This window comes from Ostrinia nubilalis, chromosome 13, assembly GCF_963855985.1.
Source record: "Ostrinia nubilalis chromosome 13, ilOstNubi1.1, whole genome shotgun sequence".
Taxonomy (NCBI): domain Eukaryota; kingdom Metazoa; phylum Arthropoda; class Insecta; order Lepidoptera; family Crambidae; genus Ostrinia; species Ostrinia nubilalis.
Genome location: NC_087100.1, coordinates 8280835 through 8301431, shown reverse-complemented (window position 1 = coordinate 8301431; position 20597 = coordinate 8280835). Strand labels below are relative to the sequence as shown.

The 20597-nt window shown below is 40.7% G+C and overlaps 1 protein-coding gene across 1 annotated transcript; it reads left to right on the top strand.

Moving 5' to 3' along the window:
• Positions 1-1755: 1755 nt before the first annotated feature.
• Positions 1756-20597, top strand: LOC135077302 (equilibrative nucleoside transporter 4). The gene is made up of 10 exons (XM_063971834.1): positions 1756-2821; positions 3040-3194; positions 4246-4449; positions 4867-5105; positions 8056-8131; positions 8450-8632; positions 10094-10281; positions 10730-10858; positions 14792-14903; positions 15605-20597. Exons 1-10 carry the CDS (start codon positions 2652-2654, stop codon positions 15796-15798), a joined length of 1650 nt encoding a protein of 549 aa, XP_063827904.1. The 5' UTR covers positions 1756-2651; the 3' UTR covers positions 15799-20597.

The window sequence follows — 20597 nt, the reverse complement described above, 5'->3', positions numbered from 1 at the left end:
GTAATTCCTTGTTTTTCTTCCATAAATCTAACATACTACAATTTCATTTTACTGCAATTATTCTGCTCTTATAGTTAAACACATTTATCATCTCTGCTAATAATGAAATAAAACACTACATACAAAAGTTTTTCAATCAACTTATATTGCAACAAATTAAGTTTGGTTTACATTAAAAATTTTTCTTAACATACCTAACATAAGTAATCTTCCATCATTTGAGCGTAAGACTAGTATTTTAAATAATCAACACTATATTTCAGGATGTCTTTTTAGAAAGTTTAGATACCATGTCTGACCAGGACGATCATCCTTAAAAGGGTTCGGCGTTTTTAAGTCTTTTAATTTTTTTTTCACAGTATCTAACAGTTCTGGTTTTTTGATTGAAAAACCACATTTTGCTATATTTATAAGCCACTCTACAACTTTTTTTCCACCTTGTTCTCCTAGCACTGGCTCGGGGCCTTGTTTTTTTAGTTCATCAGTCCTTCTGCCACTTAATCGATCTTGAATTGTACATCTCGGAATCCCAAATTTACGAGATGCTTCCCTGATTGGGATTTGGGCTTCGCGAATTTCCTTTAAATTTATAATAATCGCGAAATTAATACCTGCTGTAGGGATTCTGGCGTGTAATTCACAGTTTTTTTCTTGAGTTTTTTGGGAGACATCTGTAACAACAAAAATTATTTAAAAATTAACCAAACAACTATCATCATCATCATCATTTCAGCCACAGGACGTCCACTGCTGAACATAGGCCTCCCCCAATGCTTTCCATGTTGATCGATTGGTAGCGGCCTGCGTCCAGCGCTTCCCTGCTACCTTTACGATGTCGTCGGTCCACCTTGTAGGTGGACGTCCCACGCTGCGTTTTCCGGTACGCGGCCTCCATTCCAGAACCTTTCTGCCCCATCGGCCGTCAGTTCTGCGTACTATGTGCCCTGCCCATTGCCACTTCAGCTTGCTAATCCGTCGGGCTATGTCAGCGACTTTGGTTCGTTTACGGATCTCCTCAAACAACTATAGTCTGGGTGAAAGAAATGGCCGTAAACTGGCACCTAAGTATATTTTCAATATTCAGATAACGGCCGCCTTTTTTTCACATGATTTTTAAACGGCCGCGAATCAGATTTGTTTTTTTTGCATGTGTTAGTTTTTTTAAATAATAAAATTGTTTATTTTCACACCTTATAGGGCTTATACATTACATCTAAAGTTACAATTAGAATTACACATAAGTACATATGAAGGAATAGAGAATGGTGTGACTGGACTACTGGAGCCTAATGTAGGGCAGCCCTGTATTTCAGGACTCCAGGTCCCACCCGTGAGGTTGAATGTATACAATGAGAAGACATGAACAGTGAATAAAGATGACGACATTTGCTCCGTTGTGTGTGTGTGTGTGTGTGTGTGTGTGTGTGTGTGTGTGTAAACCAACCATAGCATTTAAACCAACCCCAACAATAGAAAAAATTCGCACAAAACTAAACTTTATTTACATTAATAATTGAAAAGAAAACAAACTTATTTCACTCAGTGAGTTAGTACCTACCGCGACCACCCGGCCGCAAACCAACTTTACTAAAAATGTATTATGTTAGTTGTCGGCCACCAAATAAAACGGGTATTAAAAGTAATTTACTCCCAAAATAAATGCAAAAAAAAGTGAATAAAACAACAATGATCACTCAAGAACAATCACAATAGTAATAAATTAATTGTAAACTTGTAATAGGTACTTACATTTGAAGCGGGACCTGTTCGCTATTTTCTACGCAGCTTGACGTACGTGTTTGCGCTTGCAGCGTGACGAGCAAAATGGACGATTTATTTCCGGTACGCGGATAGGGATAACCGACCAATTTGTATAGGCATTGCATTCGGCAACTATTATACTTTTAAAGAACCACAACACATTGGGAAGAGTGAGATAGAATTCTTATCATTCCAATATTTATGCAGTTGATCCTCTAAAAGGCCGAGAAATAACGCAAGGCCGCGATCCAGCAAAATGACCCTAGATAGTCTTGTTTCTCTATTTTTACAGCAAAGCTACAAAAGTAGAGCATAATATGAATCGCAGTTACTATCTTTATCTTTGTTTTAAAAACGTTGTTCGAAAATCACTGTTCGCATTTTTTTCTGTCAAGGAGCCTCACCTCTCTCAGTACACTAAAGTCAGCTGTTCTCATCACTGAAAATCAATGCAGGGCGCGCGTGCGCTCTGATGACCTTCCAGCTGTCAACTTGCACCGGCCGAATTATTTGTTGTTGTTTCACTCAGTAAATGTAGGCGGACAATAAGAAAGTAACTCGATAAATGACACTATACAACTTATGCCACGTGAGCAATCAATTCAAAACCAATTTGCACCATTATGAATCGAAAGACAGCACCACAAATTATAGTATTGGGTAGGACAAAACGCTAATCTATAGAAAAAAATGTTAGGTAACACAGTGGACGTGTGTACAGTGAAATTAGTGTTTGTTTTTAATGTCATTTGAGGCTAACTCGCGTAATTATAAATCTGCGTATATTTGTAAATACTTATTAAATGCGCGTTATCCTGCAAGTGTAGTGAAATATGACTAGTGAAAAAAGTGTTTGTTAAAAAATGGTCATAGAGTAGACAAGTGCAGACATGAACGAGACTCTAGGGCGCGGGTACGCCCGCATCGAGGCGATTCGGGCAGCGCGCGGGGAGCCCCTTGCTCCGATGACGGAGCCTAGCGCTCCGCCCCCGGATAGATACAACTCCGTTTATGTGACTCTCTTCGTCGCCGGCGCAGCCTTCTTACTGCCTTTTAACAGGTCTGTAAACTTTTTTATTGAAATTTAAAGCGGCTCTACCTTCGTGAGTTTTTCTTGAAAATGCTTAACATAGCATCACAAACAACGTTGAACTTGTGTTAATGATAGATTTTCGTAATTTTAAAGAATAAGAAAGTATCCGCCTTGAATCAAATAAAAGAAAAAATACATAAATAATTAAGTGCGTATCAATCACCTATTTTTCTTAATTTTTCCAGCTTCATCATGGCAGTGGACTACTTCCAGCACCACTACCCCAACACTACCATCATGTTCGACATGTCGACGGTATACATCGCGTCAGCGTGTGTGGCCGTCGTCGCCAACAATCTGCTGCTAGACCTGTTTACCTACAACACTAGGATCACATTTGGTAAGTGAGAGAAACAAACGAATATTATCGTATTTTATTTGAGAAACAAAAGAAAAACACTCTACAAATACAATTCTTTTTAACACTAGCCAGTGGCCATAATGCAAACCGCACGAAACTATAAAGGAAAAAAAGAAAAGAGGATGGTGCCGGTCCTTTGTAGAGTTCAGTTTAACGTACGTAGTATGAATACCGTGGTATGAACGAGGATATACACACGATTTTTGCTAGAATCGCATTGTAGGTAGGTAATTGGACAGACAAAAGATCACGTCCAATCCAATTAAATTATTACGTGATAAACACGTGTGAATTAATTGAAAAATGTCGATAACTCATACAATGAATATAATTAGGAGCATCATCCCAGACCAACTCTTTCCATGGTTTGTCTCTACATTTTTTTAATTTTAGGGTGCAAATAGTTCCTTTTCATCCTTAAATGCATATTAAAAATCAACACATTTTCTACCGAACGGGAAACATTCAAGATGTCGTTGATACGTCGTGTTGTTCACTAAACTAAATAATACACATAATTTATAGGTGGATGCGATATTTCAGGAAAAATCATAAACTTAACCTGCCTATATTCTTGCTTTCATAAAGTAAGTAAAATTAGACGTGTGTCTAATCGAACCCTAAGCGGTCGCATGAGGCCACAGCAACAATTGATTTCTATTGTGTCTCGATCTGCGAGTAGGTACTTGTAGGCGTACCTACTTACAATCATCATTCAGCCATAGGACGTCCACTGCTGAACATAGGCCTCCTCCAATGTTTTCCATGTTGAGCGGCCGGCGTCCAGCGCTTCCCTGCTACCTTAATGATGTCGTCAGGCCACCTTGTTGGACGTCTCACGCTGCGTTTTCGGGTACGCGGCCTCCATTCCAGAACCTTGCTGCCGTCAGCTGCGTACTATGTGCTCTGCCCATTGCCACTTCAGCTTGCTAATCCGTCGGGCTATGTCAGCAACTGTAGTTCGATTACGGATCTCCTCATTTCTGATTCGATCTCGTAAAGAACTCACAGTAAAACATGTTATTTACAGGTATCCTAGTATCGTTAGCGACAATGCTATTCGTAGCGGTCTGCAACATCGGCTGGGACGGGTTCTCGACGAAGGTCTCGTACACCATCAACTTGGTCGCCATTGGAGTGGTGGCTTTCGGCTGTACGGTGCAACAGGCCTCGTATTATGGGTTCACGGGGTGCCTGCCGCCTCGGTATACGCAGGCGGTGATGGCTGGAGAGAGTAAGTTAATTATTATTTACTTTTTTTGTCCATTTTGAGTTAGCCAATTGTATTCCAAGACACAACTTTAAAAAAATTGTTTTCCCAAAAAAGAGTTATACCTTTCAATATGCCGTAAATTCGATTTTGAGTAATTTTGAAATAACAAAATTGAGTAGGTACGAAACTAGCTGCGTCATAAGATATTTCTCTTAGTCCATACAAAATTTATGGTAGAGACGCGTTGAGTTTTCACAGCGTTATAAAATTCTCTTTACTAAAATAAAATTACCTACTTTCATGACTCCATTTAATTTTATTATTCAAGCTATTTAAAACTCCATAGGAGATTGTTATTTTTTAAATCGACCACTTGAACCAGTAGGTACTAACTTAACAAATCACATAACGTACAAACTGCGTGCAATTTATCTCTAGGCGCCGCGGGATTCTGGGTGTCCCTCGACCGAATCCTGACCAAATACGGGTTCCGTCAGCCTCGCCGCAGCACGTTTATGTTCTTCGTGTTCTCCATACTGATACTGCTGGGGCACTCCATGCTGCACCACGTGATGATGAGACACCCTCTGGTGCAGTACTACTTGAGGCTGACGAATGAGTCGCGGCACAAGCGGCGCATTCAGCTGCACCTCAACCCTACTGAAGACGCTACTCTGGTACGCTATATTAACTACTACAGGTATTCATAGTATTCATATCTCAGTAGGTTACTTCGGTTTTGGAGCGATGCGGGAGAAGTGACATGTGACGTAAGAAAATCACACCCCTCTCTCACTACTGCAGGCTACTCAGTTATGCGTTTAACTACTAGTACCTTCCCATATACGGATTCCGTCAGCCTCAGCAGTGTTCTCCATACTGATACTGCTGGGGCACTCCATTCTGCACCACGTGGTGATGAGACACCCGCTGGTACAGTACTACTTGAGAAGACTTGAAGACGCTACTCTGGTACAGTAACTTACAGGTTCACACATTGATGGACAGTATAGTCCACGGGCGTTCAGGTAGTAAAGGATGATACGACAGAACGCCTATAGACATCATAGTTTTTACTCGTTTTACATTGACACTCATGACATAAGTAGTGATATTTGGGAAGTAATTCTTAACTTGTACTGTCCACCGAAGTGTTAACTGAATAAGTAAGTTCCTATCATGCGGTGCGGAGGGAATGACATAATAATAAATTGTTACGGTAAGGTAAGTGCCCCCTACTTCGGTATATTAAGGCTCTTACGACTTTAACATTTTATTTAAAAATAACCAAGCATGATATCAGTATGAAAACTTTTTTATGCTAAACTTTGGTCTTTTGACAGTAAGTTAATACATAATTTATAGTTATATAGTTTGAACTTTTTTTTATATTAATTGTTCTGTGGACCTCTTGTTTGGATCCTGTTTCGTGACAAAATTTTGCTCTGTTTCTAAGTTCGTGAACTCATGTCCCCTATTTCGGGATAAGGTTTTATGCATCCAGTTAGGATATTTTAATAATGATTAAGGGTTTAATAATTTTAAAATTATTATTATGTGAAATTGACGATATTACTTACCTGAAATATTAATAAGAAATAATGTGAGTCTAGCTAGGTACGTACCTACGTATAATATTTTGATTTGTTAATTCTAACAATATGTAAAAATATTTATATAACCATTAGAAATGTGGGGGGGGGGGAGAAACTTACCCCCCCCCCCTTCGTACCCATAAAATTTTGATTTGTTATTTCTGGCGATATGTGAAAATATTTATTTAACCAATAGAAATGTGGGGGGCCTTACCCCCCCGCCCCCTCTTCGTACCCATAAAATTTTGATTTGGTTATTTGTAACGATAAGTATGTGAAAATATTTACACAAGCCATTAGATGCCAGGGGTGGGATTATGGGGAGGAAGGGGGGACTAACCCCCTCCCCCCCTTCTCCCCATATTCCCACCCCTGGAGCTGTTTCAAGTGAGGGTAGCCCCCCCCCCCCCCTGAAAATAACCCCAGATACGCCAATGACTCATAATAAAAAGTAAGTAATTAATTAATTTCTTAGGTAGGTCAGTATTAAAAACTAAAAAATATGTCGATTTCTTTGATGGTATGTGTCATAAAAGTACCTAACACCATACATTTATATATCACGAACTTGGAAAAAAGTAACAATAATACGGTTCCTTGTTTCGTGATAGGTACTGATTATTCCAAATTCCCCAAGTAAAATTCATGGATTATTGTCAAAATGTGTCAGTTAACTATTATCTATCCCATATACAATACAAATAAACAAAGATAAATAAAATAAATCGAAATAAAACCAAAATTATGCTGGTACTACTTATGCTAATTTATCTTAAAATTGGTCATTTATGTGAACTTCAGACTCGTGTCATATAAATTCTAGTGAACGAAACATATACCGAATTTAGGTCATGAGAAACTTAAATAAATGCATTATTTGTTTCATAACTTACATTTAAATTATCATAAATAATTATTTAAAAACCAAGCATCAAAATGTTATCCATAATATCCTTGAATCGGTAGTATCACGAAATAGGGGACACCCGAAAAATAAAATGTACGCTATTTCGTGAGTCAATTAATCGCAATTTTAAAGGAATTCTACGTTTTCATATAACTTTTTTCTAAGCCAAATCAATTGTCAAGGAACACATGAAACCACTATTACAAGTTTTATTTAAATGGACGTTCCTTCGCCTTTTTATAAGCTTAAGAAGTTGGAGCGCTAACCTTACGGTGAGAGCAACCTTTGCAAGCCGCACGGATTTTTTTGGCTCTCTGAGAGTTTGAAGCTTCGTATTGCTCTCATTTTTGGCGCCACAATGTTGGTACTTGGTTTTTTAGATAGCTTAAATAATAGAGATTTTGTAGTAATGAATAGTTTTTAGAAATAATATTCCATTTGCTTATTATTTGAGCTAGAAAAAAAACTTACGAACTTACGTACTATCACGAACTAGTAGCCGTTTACCTTATGTACCTATATACACATCTGAAGTTTCGCACACCCCTCCCGCTCTACTACCGCAGAAACTTACTCGTTTATGCGCTCTTCCTGCACTAAGTACATACTTGTAGAGTTTAGGCTGTTACAGAAAAACTTTAGCGCGCGTGTCCCTCTTAAAAAATATGTTTCCATATCGCCTTATAATTGAATACGCGATAATTTACTTATGTAAAATTCTTCCCAGGGTCTCAGACTAGGTATCATTCTTTATATCAAATTTCATTTAAATCAGATTAATTAGACAGGCAGAAACATAGACTTTAGTATTTAAAATATTAGTATTAGATTGAAATGTGTAATAGCTACTCCTTCCGTAAGTTATTCGATATCATCCGTAATACGACGCTCGGGACTCGGGGACCTTGACTAATTAAAATTATTTAATTGGATCCATTAGCCAATGATCGCTATGTCGCGAAGCAATGAAGCATACTTAAATTGTGCCTACATAATAGTAATTGATCTGTCTCTGTCTGTCTGAAAAAAATCGTGATCTGAAATCTTATAACATAATTATTACCTACTTTAGCTTTGTGTCTTATAAGGTTTCGAAAATATTCATTTTACACTGTTGTTTTTCAGATGGAAAGTGAAGCTGGTGAAGGAAGCTACGGGGTTCTGAAACTGCAAAGTCCAGCATTGTCGACAAATGGACAAGGTAGGTGTAATGAACCTACTGTTATTACCTACCACCTTCTTAGCCACGGTGTTCTATTGGTAGGTACGTGCATTTAAAGAACACAAACCAATAAGTGACAAATGTGAAGGAAAATTAATATTTGAGCTTCGTTCCATAATATGCTAAGGGTGGATTCGACCAAACAAGACTAATATTAATCTCAGAATAAATCGCCAGTTTTGACATATTTCCCATACTGAAACTGTCGGTGTGCCAGTTATACCAGAAGTTATTCTCGGATAAAATTTTGGTCGAATCGGGCCTAAATACCTTAACCAGACTATGCTATTTTTTCAGCTGAGACAGAAGGCAGCGCCTTCAGCTTCGCCAACCCTGTGTATTCTCCGACGGGCGCGGCGGGCGCGCAGTCGCCGGCTCCAAGCTCGCCGCCCGCGCTGCGCACGCCGCGGCCCTCCTACAAGGTCGAGGACGTCGTGTTCGAGCCGCCCGAAAGACCCACCTCCTGGAGGGCTTTCAAACGTGAGAGACCCACTATTGTCTTAGCCTTTTCCTTAGAATATAGGTGCCCAAAGCTGCTGATTCTAATAGTATGCTCCGAAATTTGAATTCAATATGCTGGATCACACCCATCTCGCCTATAGCTACGTTATCTAGCTCATTCAGCTTCGCGAACCCGGTGTATTCTCCGACGGGCGCGGCGGGCGCGCAGTCGCCGGCTCCAAGCTCGCCGCCCGCGCTGCGCACGCCGCGGCCCTCCTACAAGGTCGAGGACGTCGTGTTCGAGCCGCCCGAAAGACCCACCTCCTGGAGGGCTTTCAAACGTGAGAATGTAGCCTTTATTTCTGCCTTTTTTCTTAGATCATAGGTACCCAAAGCGGCTGATTCTAATGTGATGCTCCAAAACTCAAAATTCGAATTCGTTTAGCTGGTAGGCTGGTAACACCCTGTAACACTTCCCCTATAGTATAGGCGAAGAGGGTGCAGGCTCTATAGCAACGGATTACGGAATCAAGTACATTTAACTTCGGGAACCCTGTGTACGCCGCGGCCCTGCTATAAGGTGGAGGACGTCGCTTCGTGTTCGAGCCGCCGCGCGCCCGAGAGACTCACCTCCTGGAGGGCATTCAAGCGTAAGATAGCTCAAGCTTTATTTCTGTTTTTATCTGAGCATTATTAGCCCAACTTGGTTAGATACTCAGCAACATAGATAAATCGTTCATCCGCGCTGATCTTAGCAGAGCAGAGGTAAAACGCCTGAGTAGGTAACAACATCGTTAGTATTTTAGATTCTAGATACCCAAAACTGGTTTGCAACAAGCTGGTTCTAATAATGCTTTGAATTTCGAATTCATTCTGGGAGCATCACATCGCCTAGTATAGCTACGGAATCTAGCGCATTCAGCTTTGCAAACCTTTTACTCGGTGGGACGAGGACAGGGGGGTATTTTTTGTTGGTTAAAGTATCTACCTTACACCCGTAGGCGGCGTGCTGGCCACATGGGCGGTGGCGCGCGCCATCTACCCTTACATGGTGTCCATCGGGCTGGTGTACTTCACTCGTTTACCCTGTACATATAGGTACTATCAGTCTCACCCTGACACTGGCTACACGTGTGTCACTGATGTCATTTGTGTCAGTTGTCAGGATCATTTCACTGCTTTGTACATTAAACAATCACTGAACTAGGAGCGTAGAGTGAGTTTAAGTCAAATTCATTCGATGTCGACTGCGTAAAAAAGTGACATTAAATGTATGACGGATTGTACAGCACCCCTAGCGGAAACTTTCAAGAACTAAAATCTTCATATACAGGGTGTTTGGCGGGAGGTTAGACAAACTTTGTGGGTGTATAAGTAAGGTTATTTTAAGTATACAAGTTCGCCCATTTGACCCTAAGTGAGCTACTTTTTTTAATTTATTTTTTTCCGACGTTTGATATAAACTCACACTAAGCTAGTCACCACGTGTCTCACCCGCAGGCGGCGTGCTGGCCAGATGGGCGGTGGCGCGGGCCATCTACCCTTACATGGTGTCCATCGGGCTGGTGTACTTCACGACGCTGAGCCTGTACCCCGGCATCGCGTCTGAAGTGCCGTCCTGCCGGCTCGGATCCTGGATGCCGATTATACTCATGTCGGCGTTCAATCTGTTCGACTTTATTGGGAAGGTGAGTTGTATGAATGCTTTTAATGTTTCAAAAAGGTAATCAATGTAACTATGTACTTACATTAAGAGATTTATCAAGTGTAAGAATCTCTATATTCAACTCAGAGCATTCCAGCAACTTTGCTGTGCTTAAAAGAACTTACTAAGGACCAGTTTTTTTTTGTAATGTCAGCTTAGCTTAGCTTCAATTACATATTGCTCAACTTGTTATCTTATTGTGGCTTTAGACCCGCATCTAAATAGTGAACAGAGTGGATAAGCCTACATAACATGCTGTAAATCCTGGCTACATAGGAGTTGCAGTGGTGGGAATGAGAGGTGGGAATAGTCAGGAACATAACACGCAATCCCATAAAATGCAAAGATAAAACAAACTAGAATAAACAAATGACATTCGTTCTTCATAAACATTGTATTATAGCAGTCAATTGTTTTGTTTTTCGGTTCAGATAGCAGCAGCGTGGCCGTACGAGTGGAGCCGCAGCCAGCTGCTGATGGCCAGCGGCGTGCGGCTACTGTTAGTACCTTTGCTGCTGCTGTGCGCAGCCCCGAGGCACTCCCCGCATATCGTTGGAGACGTAAGTCGCACACTTTAGTAATCCTACAAATATTATACACGCAAAAGTTTGTGAGGACGTAATGATAGCAGCGGCGTGGCCGTACGAGTGGAGCCGCAGCCAGCTGCTGATGGCCAGCGGCGTGCGGCTGCTGTTAGTACCTTTACTGCTGCTGTGCGCAGCTTCAAGGCACTCCCCGCATATCGTTGGAGACGTAAGTCGCAAACTTTAGTAAACCTACAAATATACACGCAAAAGTGTGTGAGGATGTAATGATAGCATCAGCGTGGCCGTACGAGTGGAGCCGCAGCCAGCTGCTGATGGCCAGCGGCGTGCGGCTGCTGTTGGTACCTTTTTTACTGCTGTGCGCAGCCCCGAAGCACTCCCCGCATATCGTTGGAGACGTAAGTCGCACACTTTAGTAATCCTACAAATATTATACACGCAAAAGTTTGTGAGGACGTAATGATAGCAGCGGCGTGGCCGTACGAGTGGAGCCGCAGCCAGCTGCTGATGGCCAGCGGCGTGCGGCTGCTGTTGGTACCTTTTTTACTGCTGTGCGCAGCCCCGAAGCACTCCCCGCATATCGTTGGAGACGTAAGTCGCACACTTTAGTAATCCTACAAATATTATACACGCAAAAGTTTGTGAGGACGTAATGATAGCAGCGGCGTGGCCGTACGAGTGGAGCCGCAGCCAGCTGCTGATGGCCAGCGGCGTGCGGCTGCTGTTAGTACCTTTACTGCTGCTGTGCGCAGCTCCAAGGCACTCCCCGCATATCGTTGGAGACGTAAGTCGCACACTTTAGTAATCCTACAAATATTATACATGCAAAAGTGTGTGAGGATGTAATGATAGCAGCGGCGTGGCCGTACGAGTGGAGCCGCAGCCAGCTGCTGATGGCCAGCGGCGTGCGGCTGCTGTTAGTACCCTTGTTACTGCTGTGCGCAGCCCCAAGGCACTCCCCGCATATCGTTGGAGATGTAAGTAGCACACTTAAGTTATCCTACAATTATTATACACGCAAAAGTTTGTGAGGATGTAATGATAGCAACGGCGTGGCCGTACGAGTGGAGCCGCAGCCAGCTGCTGATGGCCAGCGGCGTGCGGCTACTGTTGGTACCTTTACTGCTGCTGTGCGCAGCTCCGAGGCATTCCCCGCACATCGTTGGAGACGTAAGTGACACACTTTATTAATCCTACAATTATACACGCAAAAGTTGTTAGGATGTAATGATAGCAGCGGCGTGGCCGTACGAGTGGAGCCGCAGCCAGCTGCTGATGGCCAGCGGCGTGCGGCTGCTGTTGGTACCTTTTTTACTGCTGTGCGCAGCCCCGAAGCACTCCCCGCATATCGTTGGAGACGTAAGTCGCACACTTTAGTAATCCTACAAATATTATACACGCAAAAGTTTGTGAGGACGTAATGATAGCAGCGGCGTGGCCGTACGAGTGGAGCCGCAGCCAGCTGCTGATGGCCAGCGGCATGCGGCTGCTGTTGGTACCTTTGGTACTGCTGTGCGCAGCTTCGAGGCACTCCCTGCATATCGTCGGAGACGTAAGTAGCACACTTTAGTAATCCTACAAATATACACGCAAAAGTTGTTAGGATGTAATGATAGCAGCGGCGTGGCCGTACGAATGGAGCCGCAGCCAGCTGCTGATGGCCAGCGGGGTTCGACTGTTGCTGGTACCTTTGTTACTGCTGTGCGCAGCTCCGAGGCACTCCCCGCATATAGTTGGAGACGTAAGTCGCACTTTAGTAATCCTACAAATATTATACACGCAAAAGTGTGTGAGGATGTAATGATAGCAGCGGCGTGGCCGTACGAGTGGAGCCGCAGCCAGCTGCTGATGGCCAGCGGCGTGCGCCTGCTGTTGGTACCTTTACTGCTGCTGTGCGCGGCTCCGAGGCACTCCCCGCATATCGTTGGAGACGTAAGTCGCACACTTTACTAATCCTACAAATATACACGCAAAAGTTGTGAGGATGTAATGATAGCAGCGGCGTGGCCATACGAGTGGAGCCGCAGCCAGCTGCTGATAGCAGCAGCGTGCGGCTGCTGTTGGTACCTTTGTTACTGCTGTGCGCAGCTTCGAGGCACTCCCTGCATATCGTCGGAGACGTAAGTCGCACACTTTAGTAATCCTACAAATATTATACACGCAAAAGTTTGTGAGGATGTAATGATAGCAGCGGCGTGGCCGTACGAGTGGAGCCGCAGCCAGCTGCTGATGGCCAGCGGCGTGCGGCTGCTGTTGGTACCTTTGTTACTGCTGTGCGCAGCCCCAAGGCACTCCCCGCATATCGTTGGAGACGTAAATTGCACACTTTAGTAATCCTACAATTATACACGCAATTGTGAGGATGTAATGATAGCAGCGGCGTGGCCGTACGAGTGGAGCCGCAGCCAGCTGCTAATGGCCAGCGGCGTGCGGCTGCTGTTGGTACCTTTGTTACTGCTGTGCGCAGCTCCGAGGCACTCCCCGCATATCGTTGGAGACGTAAGTAGCAAACTTTAGTAATCCTACAAATATTATATACGCAAGTGTGTGAGGATGTAATGACAGCAGCGGCGTGGCCGTACGAGTGGAGCCGCAGCCAGCTGCTGATGGCTAGCGGCGTGCGGCTGCTGTTGGTACCTTTGTTACTGCTGTGCGCAGCCCCGAAGCACTCCCCGCATATCGTTGGAGACGTAAGTCGCACACTTTAGTAATTCTACAAATATTATACACGCAAAAGTTTGTGAGGACGTAATGATAGCAGCGGCGTGGCCGTACGAGTGGAGCCGCAGCCAGCTGCTGATGGCCAGCGGCGTGCGGCTGCTGTTAGTACCTTTACTGCTGCTGTGCGCAGCTCCAAGGCACTCCCCGCATATCGTTGGAGACGTAAGTCGCACACTTTAGTAATCCTACTAATATTATACACGCAAAAGTTTGTGAGAATGTAATTTAGCAGCGGCGTGGCCGTACGAGTGGAGCCGCAGCCAGCTGCTGATGGCCAGCGGGGTTCGACTGTTGCTGGTACCTTTGTTACTGCTGTGCGCAGCCCCGAGGCACTCCCCGCATATCGTTGGAGACGTAAATTGCACAGAGATATGATTAGGTACAATTTGAACAATGTACCGAATGTACGTCACTTTATTAAAATAAGCTTTTCCCAGTAATTTTTTATTAACAACAGCGGTTTTGATAATACATTATCAAAACCGTTTTCTACACACTTCCAGCAAACTACGTTTCTATCCTCCTCTTAGATTTATTTTCCAACCGTTGCCTACACGTTTCCAACAGGCGAACGACGAAGGGTGAAGTAGGACGATTACCCGAATCTCAAAATTATGAATGTCGCAAAAATTATTGCGCTAAGTTGATTCCGTAGATAACGTAGGACATTAACGACCGTTTTTGTAACAAACTTATAATAATATGTTAATCAAATAATATTTCTGACTAAAGGCTTTTCAATTTCAAGCCCTGACTTTTGCACAAATACATTATTCGATAATAATTGTGATCAACTGTAAATAAATAAGTATACATCCTTATACTCATTATGTTCATGTATTTTATTGTGCTTATAATTATATCGCTCCTCCTCCTAACTGAAGAGCGCATCCTACTCTACGCTTGCTGAGACGCTGATTCCACTTAAGAGTACATCGACCCCAATGGTTATCAGTTTTGCGACAAGCGAGCAGTCAATTGGCACTTCAGTTTGCATCTCCTTAGACTAAATCGATTTTCTTCGTGGTCTTCTGCAAAATAAAGGGTTAATGTGAACAAAATTTCGACTCTACCACAACTAAAATGTTTTAGAATAGACTCTCTCAAAAATGATTTGTTTAATAAAATAATAAGAATCTCTATTAAAGGAACAACTTTAAATTTTACTACAATAACATTTTACTGTTTACCAATTTAAATGTATATAAACCCGTTTTTTTGTTACAGGTCTACCCAATTATGTTCTCCGTAGTGTTGGGCTTCAGTAACGGCTTATTTGGCTCAGTGCCGATGATAATGGCACCTTCGCGAGTGGGCAGAGAGCACCGAGAAATTGCTGGTAAGTGAATATGAAGCATCGTGCTTGCGATTAGTATCATAAATGGCGCATGTGGAGCTATTAACAACAAAATTCTGGATTATTAGTTCCGATTTTTGCCACATTGAACAACCATTCCAAGTCTCCCAAAGCACGGCAACACTGGAGAAATTTCTTTACCCAAGCGGTACCTTCTGACAAGATTATGACATTTTATGGAGGGCGCTACTATCAATACGGGTTGTTAGTTTTTAATTTTTGCCACTTGATGTTTCAAAATCGTTGGACATAAACACCTCGCCTCGCGGTTGACAGCGCGCGAAAGGCGATGACAGCTCGCGAAAGACGATCCGGGTGGATCCCTTTCCTAATGGCACAGAATAATAATAAGTACTATGTACCTACAGAACGTTTACTTCGCGAAGGTATTTAAAAAAAAATATGCTCAATGTCATTAACAATATGGTGTAATTTAGCTTGTCTCAAGGGTCGAGCACCATTTTGTTGACAAACGTCAGTGATCGGTACTGCGCCGAAGCCATAGGGCTGACTTCGGTAAAATGATGTGTGACGTGAGGTGCCAAACTGCAGAAAATGGCGGAGGAAATACATGATTATGCATGAATGATCATGATTAACCACTTATTTACCTCTCAGTGTCTTCAGGCAACTTAAAAAAAGTACATGACCATTAACGACCTTATGATTGTCCTTTGTTTCAGGTAACATGATGACGTTATCCTACAACGGCGGGCTGCTGTCAGGTTCGTTAGTGTCATACCTGCTCCTCAGCATGCTAGGGCCGCAGGCGGTGTCGCCGTGCCGCCGAATATACCCCACGCCGCCTCTGCCTACCCTCCCGCCGGCTACCACCACTATCGGCAATATTACTAACCTACTTACTGCCTTACATTAAATGATCAGATAATGTGAGATCTGATAAACTAAAAGTACAATCGCCAGCACTTCATCTACCAAAAATTCGAAATTTTTCACGATTTGATCGATGGACTGAGGTCCCGGTTCTACACGACAATAGTTCAACAGTTTCAGTATAGTTCTTGCAACTCACGAAGGCGAGTGGCTTTAACTTGTGTGTGTACGTGTGCATGCATATAACTATAGTGTAATGTCTATCAAAACTTTTGAAAAACGAACAGTAGCGAGCCACCACCCATGTAAAGCTCACTCGCCTTCGTGAATTGCAACAACTATATCAATTGTGAATTTTGACAGTCGCTAGTTCCGATCCCCGTTGATCTCTTCGGACTATTATAGTGAACCCAGTCCTAACACAAACATTAGGTAGCTACAAACAGTAGGCCTGTTTCCGCCAAAGTGTGGAGGAGAGGCGATATTGTGGAAATAACGAAACCTCTTCTCTCCGCTTTGGTAGAAACCGAGTCTTATAGTAACTAACGGTGAGGTTAATGGGAGTAATTATGTAACTTGTGATTGACATATTACCAGTTATTAAAATTATGAAGATCAATATTAATTGCAGAAATTCCTAATTTTGTTGTAGGTGGATTCACTGCCGACCGTACATTATCTTATGCCTTACGAATAGCGACTTACAAAAACGTATTACGCTATTTTATATTTCTAATAATACTTTAATATTTATCTCTAAGGTAAACGTCATCTTCAAACCATGTAACAAACTTTGACAGTCCTAAAGAAATTACACATTTCTTTTGCAGTTCAAATGTCTCATTAATTTAATGTACCTACTTTAGGTAAATAATGAAGCAATCATGGTTGTTATTTCCCATGCTCTTGCTTACAGATCTCATATGAAAAATCTCTTCACCCTGTTATGTCGCTCGCAATCCAGAATTTCATTCTCATTGAATTGCACTCTTAAGTTTTATATTTTATTACGTACGATAGGACTCATTTACCGCCTTATAGAACGTTTCTTGTAGTTAGGGAGGCGAGGTAGCTAAATGGCGTAATTCAACGGCGCCGTCGAGACCTATCTAAATCGAAAGATAAAATAATTTCGAAAAGAAAAGCTCGTATGGCAAAAACCATTTTAGCGGTGGGTTTGGCGTGTACGGTTTTTCAAAAATGTAAAAAAAAACTGTTACTTGGGCATTCTCGATATTCATACTACGTATGCCCCGAGTGCCTCTGATAACAACGGTATACTAATCTGCCGGTTTGCGTGGTGGGGGTAGGCATATAAAGTAGTCAAAAATGAAAAAAAAAAATTACTCGAGCGCTTCAGATTTTCGGAAGGGGTGTTAAGTAGGCCCCAAGGAAGCTCCCTTTAAAAAAACTGACGATTTCGGCGTGACGATAAGTTACGATGAATTTTTGAAAACGCAAAAAAAAAAAGTTTTTTTGAAATACTCGAGCGCGTCAGATTTTCATAGGGGAGGTTTATCTCGGTATCCTGAAAGCATATTTTTTTAATCTGACAAAAATGTTGATGGGTTCTCTTAATCTGACCGAAAAAGGTTTTTGGTTTCTTTTTTTTTCCTTTCTTTCTCCTTGATAAAATGGGGAATTTAAGAATGTCAATAAAGCGATAGATACAACCAACGTAAATGTTTATTTAAACTTTTTTTTTGTAAAATGTATCGTTCGCGACTTATATGCCGTAACGCGTTCTTAGGAAGACGAAATGGCTTCTCCACACTTCCGGTCATGCGGAAACCCGCAGATTTTGTATTTTTAGTAAGTTTTAGATTATATTCTTCAAAATAAAAAATAAAAAATCGCGCTCGAGAATGCCGGATTAACTTTTTTTTTTTACAAGTTCGCGACCCTATAACTCGGCGGCGTCAAGGACTTATCGTCAGATTAGTTAAATTTAGTCTTTAAACACTAAAATCAACCCCCAATATCTTAATCTGACGCGCTCGAGTATTTCAGACTATCCATTTTATTTTACTAATCTGATCGCCTATCCTAGGCGCGCGTCACTACATATAGAGCTAAATACTTTACAAGGTTGTTCTATTAGGTCTAAGGTATCTCTCATATCTTAAACTGCCAAGCTCGAGTATTGCCGAAAATTCCCCTATTCGCCTCCCTAACTATTGCTTTAATTTTAATGTTGTAGATAGGCACATACTTAATTTGTTTGTTAATGAAGTACTTTGGTACGTAATTATCGTTGCGTTAAATAAATAAGTTTAATAACAAATAATGGCTTCATTAATGAGTTGTGATAAGAATATTTACAATTAACTAAAGTATTTATTCAAAGTTTGTTATGTGATTATCTTTAAATTATATGCACTTACTTTACCAGTTAAAAGTAGTTCATGTAAGACGCAAATGCCTGCTATATTTCATTTAATCGCTAATCTTTTAGTGCCATATTATTACTGTAGCGTGTTTTTTTCAACAGTTAATAAATAATGAAGAAGAAAAGTTTATTCCAAAAAAAATTATTTCGTGAAATTCCATTTTTCCATTTTCATTTTCATAGACTTATTGTTAATTTCTGTACAAATAACTCTATCGATAGAATGAAGTGAAAATACTAATTCATTTTACTACATTTTAGCTACAATCAAAATAGTACCTCCGAATTTTTTCTACACGTCTGATCATGTAAATAATGTAATTATAAATAAGTAATTCTGTAAATAATAATTACCTATACATATCTAATTAATGGATAACGTTCCTAAAGATTGACGATTAGGAACAAGTGTTCGATCTCAGTTACTATTTAACATAATATTACCTATGAGTGAAATAAAACATAATAATATTAAAAGTCGTTCAATAATTCGCTTCTGTAGATCGTTACAATTATGATTTGTTTGTTATCCCAACTAATATTATAAATGCGAAAGTAACTCTGTCTGTCTGTCTGTCTGTTACGCTTTCCCGCTTAAACCTCGCAACCGATTTTGATGAAATTTGGCATAGAGATAGTTTGAGTCCCGGGAAAGAACATAGGATAGTTTTTATCCCGGTTTTTGAAACAGGGACGCGCGCGATAAAGTTTTTCTGTGACAGACAAAATTCCACGCGGGCGAAGCCGCGGGCGGAAAGCTAGTTATGTCATATGTGTTCTTAGGGCGCTTTCATACTCTAGTCGACAGAGCAAGCCTTTTCAATCGTGAACTCGCCATAGTTTTATTTACACTCCCTTAGATAGAACCATGGGGTATTCTTGGATTTTCTGAACAGAATGCCGAGAATAATGAGTGCCTTCTTCTATTCTGCTTCTGCATTCATTCGTTAGTGAATTCAAGAGTAGGTTGGTATTGAAGGGCCAATAACGTAACAGAAGCAATTCCTTACTTTTAAAGTGTGTTGCTTGAACTTTAATACATATACGAGTACATAATGAAAATAAAACTACGGATGCACTTATGTGCCTACCTATCAATAAAATAAAACAAAATAATAACAAAATGTTATTACTTACGTCAATTTTGATCCACTGTTACGTAAATTGAGTTCTTCTTCCATAACTCAAAGGTCACATTTTTTCCTCTTTCTTTGTTTTTTATTTAATAATTTTATTATTATAAACATTACAAATTGCAAAGATATCATAAAGATAGCTATTAATTTTATTTATGCAACCTTTCAGCAGGCCATCCTGTTATCGCTAGATTTTGGTAGACATATCAAACTTAACATACAACAAGTATGACGTAGGTTAAGTGCTACCGTACTACCTAGAGCCTATGGAAACTTTTTAATGTATAAAAAAGTATACCTAAACAAACAAAGTGCTTGCCTTACACTAATTATGCTTTTAAATGTACCTTTTACTTTAAAATTAAATCATCTTATAATTTAACATTTGAGATATTATTCTACGAAAATTTCAAAATGTTCAGCCGATTTTATAGTCAGGCTTACGGTGTCAAAAAGCCTTGCTACAATCATCAGCATTAGCGAATCTAGTTCCTAGAATATTATACATCATTTTTGGATCTACTTATTTGTACGATGCTAATATGCGAGAGGTAGAGCCGAAAATACTTATGTGTTATCCCAACAGCCGTACGAAATAATGGTTAATGGAGGGTAGATAGTGATTATTTGTGCCTAGTGCCTACGTCATCTACCGGACATTTGAAGACTTTGAGGCTATAAGCTTGACTATAAAACTATCAGCCTTTATCATGAAACTGGTACTATTGCACTGGTACTGTTATTACTAGATAGTTTAATATTCAACTACCCTACAGGCATTCCTTGTTTCCATATACTTTCAATTTTTATATTTTTAAAATAAATAACTAATTTTTAGAATCGCTCTACGATCTCGATATTATTTTATTAAGTAATAAATATGTTTAAAGTGATATTCTAAACTTATTTTGTAGAGTTTGTCTAAAGACGAATATTTTGTATTAATTTATAGATTTGCTAGATTGTGTAGGTAGTCTAGGTAGCTATTAATAATATAGGTATTAAAGTTGTGAGAACATACTTTTAGGTGGGTGCTGAAAACTTATGGGACATGATGAGCTAACTTTTATCTATGTGATATACGTTCTCTAAAGGTTTCTGTCATCCAAACATTTCCCCTAAAAATTTCAAAATTATGTATTAAATGCTTTTAGATTATAGACTTAAAATGTATGTAAATCATTTTCTAGATAGGTACCTATTTGTAGTTCTCACATACTGTACGATACGATGCAGCATTTTATGATTAGCACAACTTTATGTATTTGTAAGTTGTGGATGTAAAAACACACGAAAATAAAATAATCTGAAATGAAA

Coding starts and splice junctions, on each gene's coding strand:
- LOC135077302 (XM_063971834.1), top strand. CDS start 2,652: ATGAACGAGACTCTAGGGCGCGGGTACGCCCGCATCGAGGCGATTCGG. Junction 8,132..8,449: donor ATTGTCGACAAATGGACAAG/GTAGGTGTAATG, acceptor CTATTTTTTCAG/CTGAGACAGAAGGCAGCGCC. Junction 14,904..15,604: donor AGAGCACCGAGAAATTGCTG/GTAAGTGAATAT, acceptor CCTTTGTTTCAG/GTAACATGATGACGTTATCC.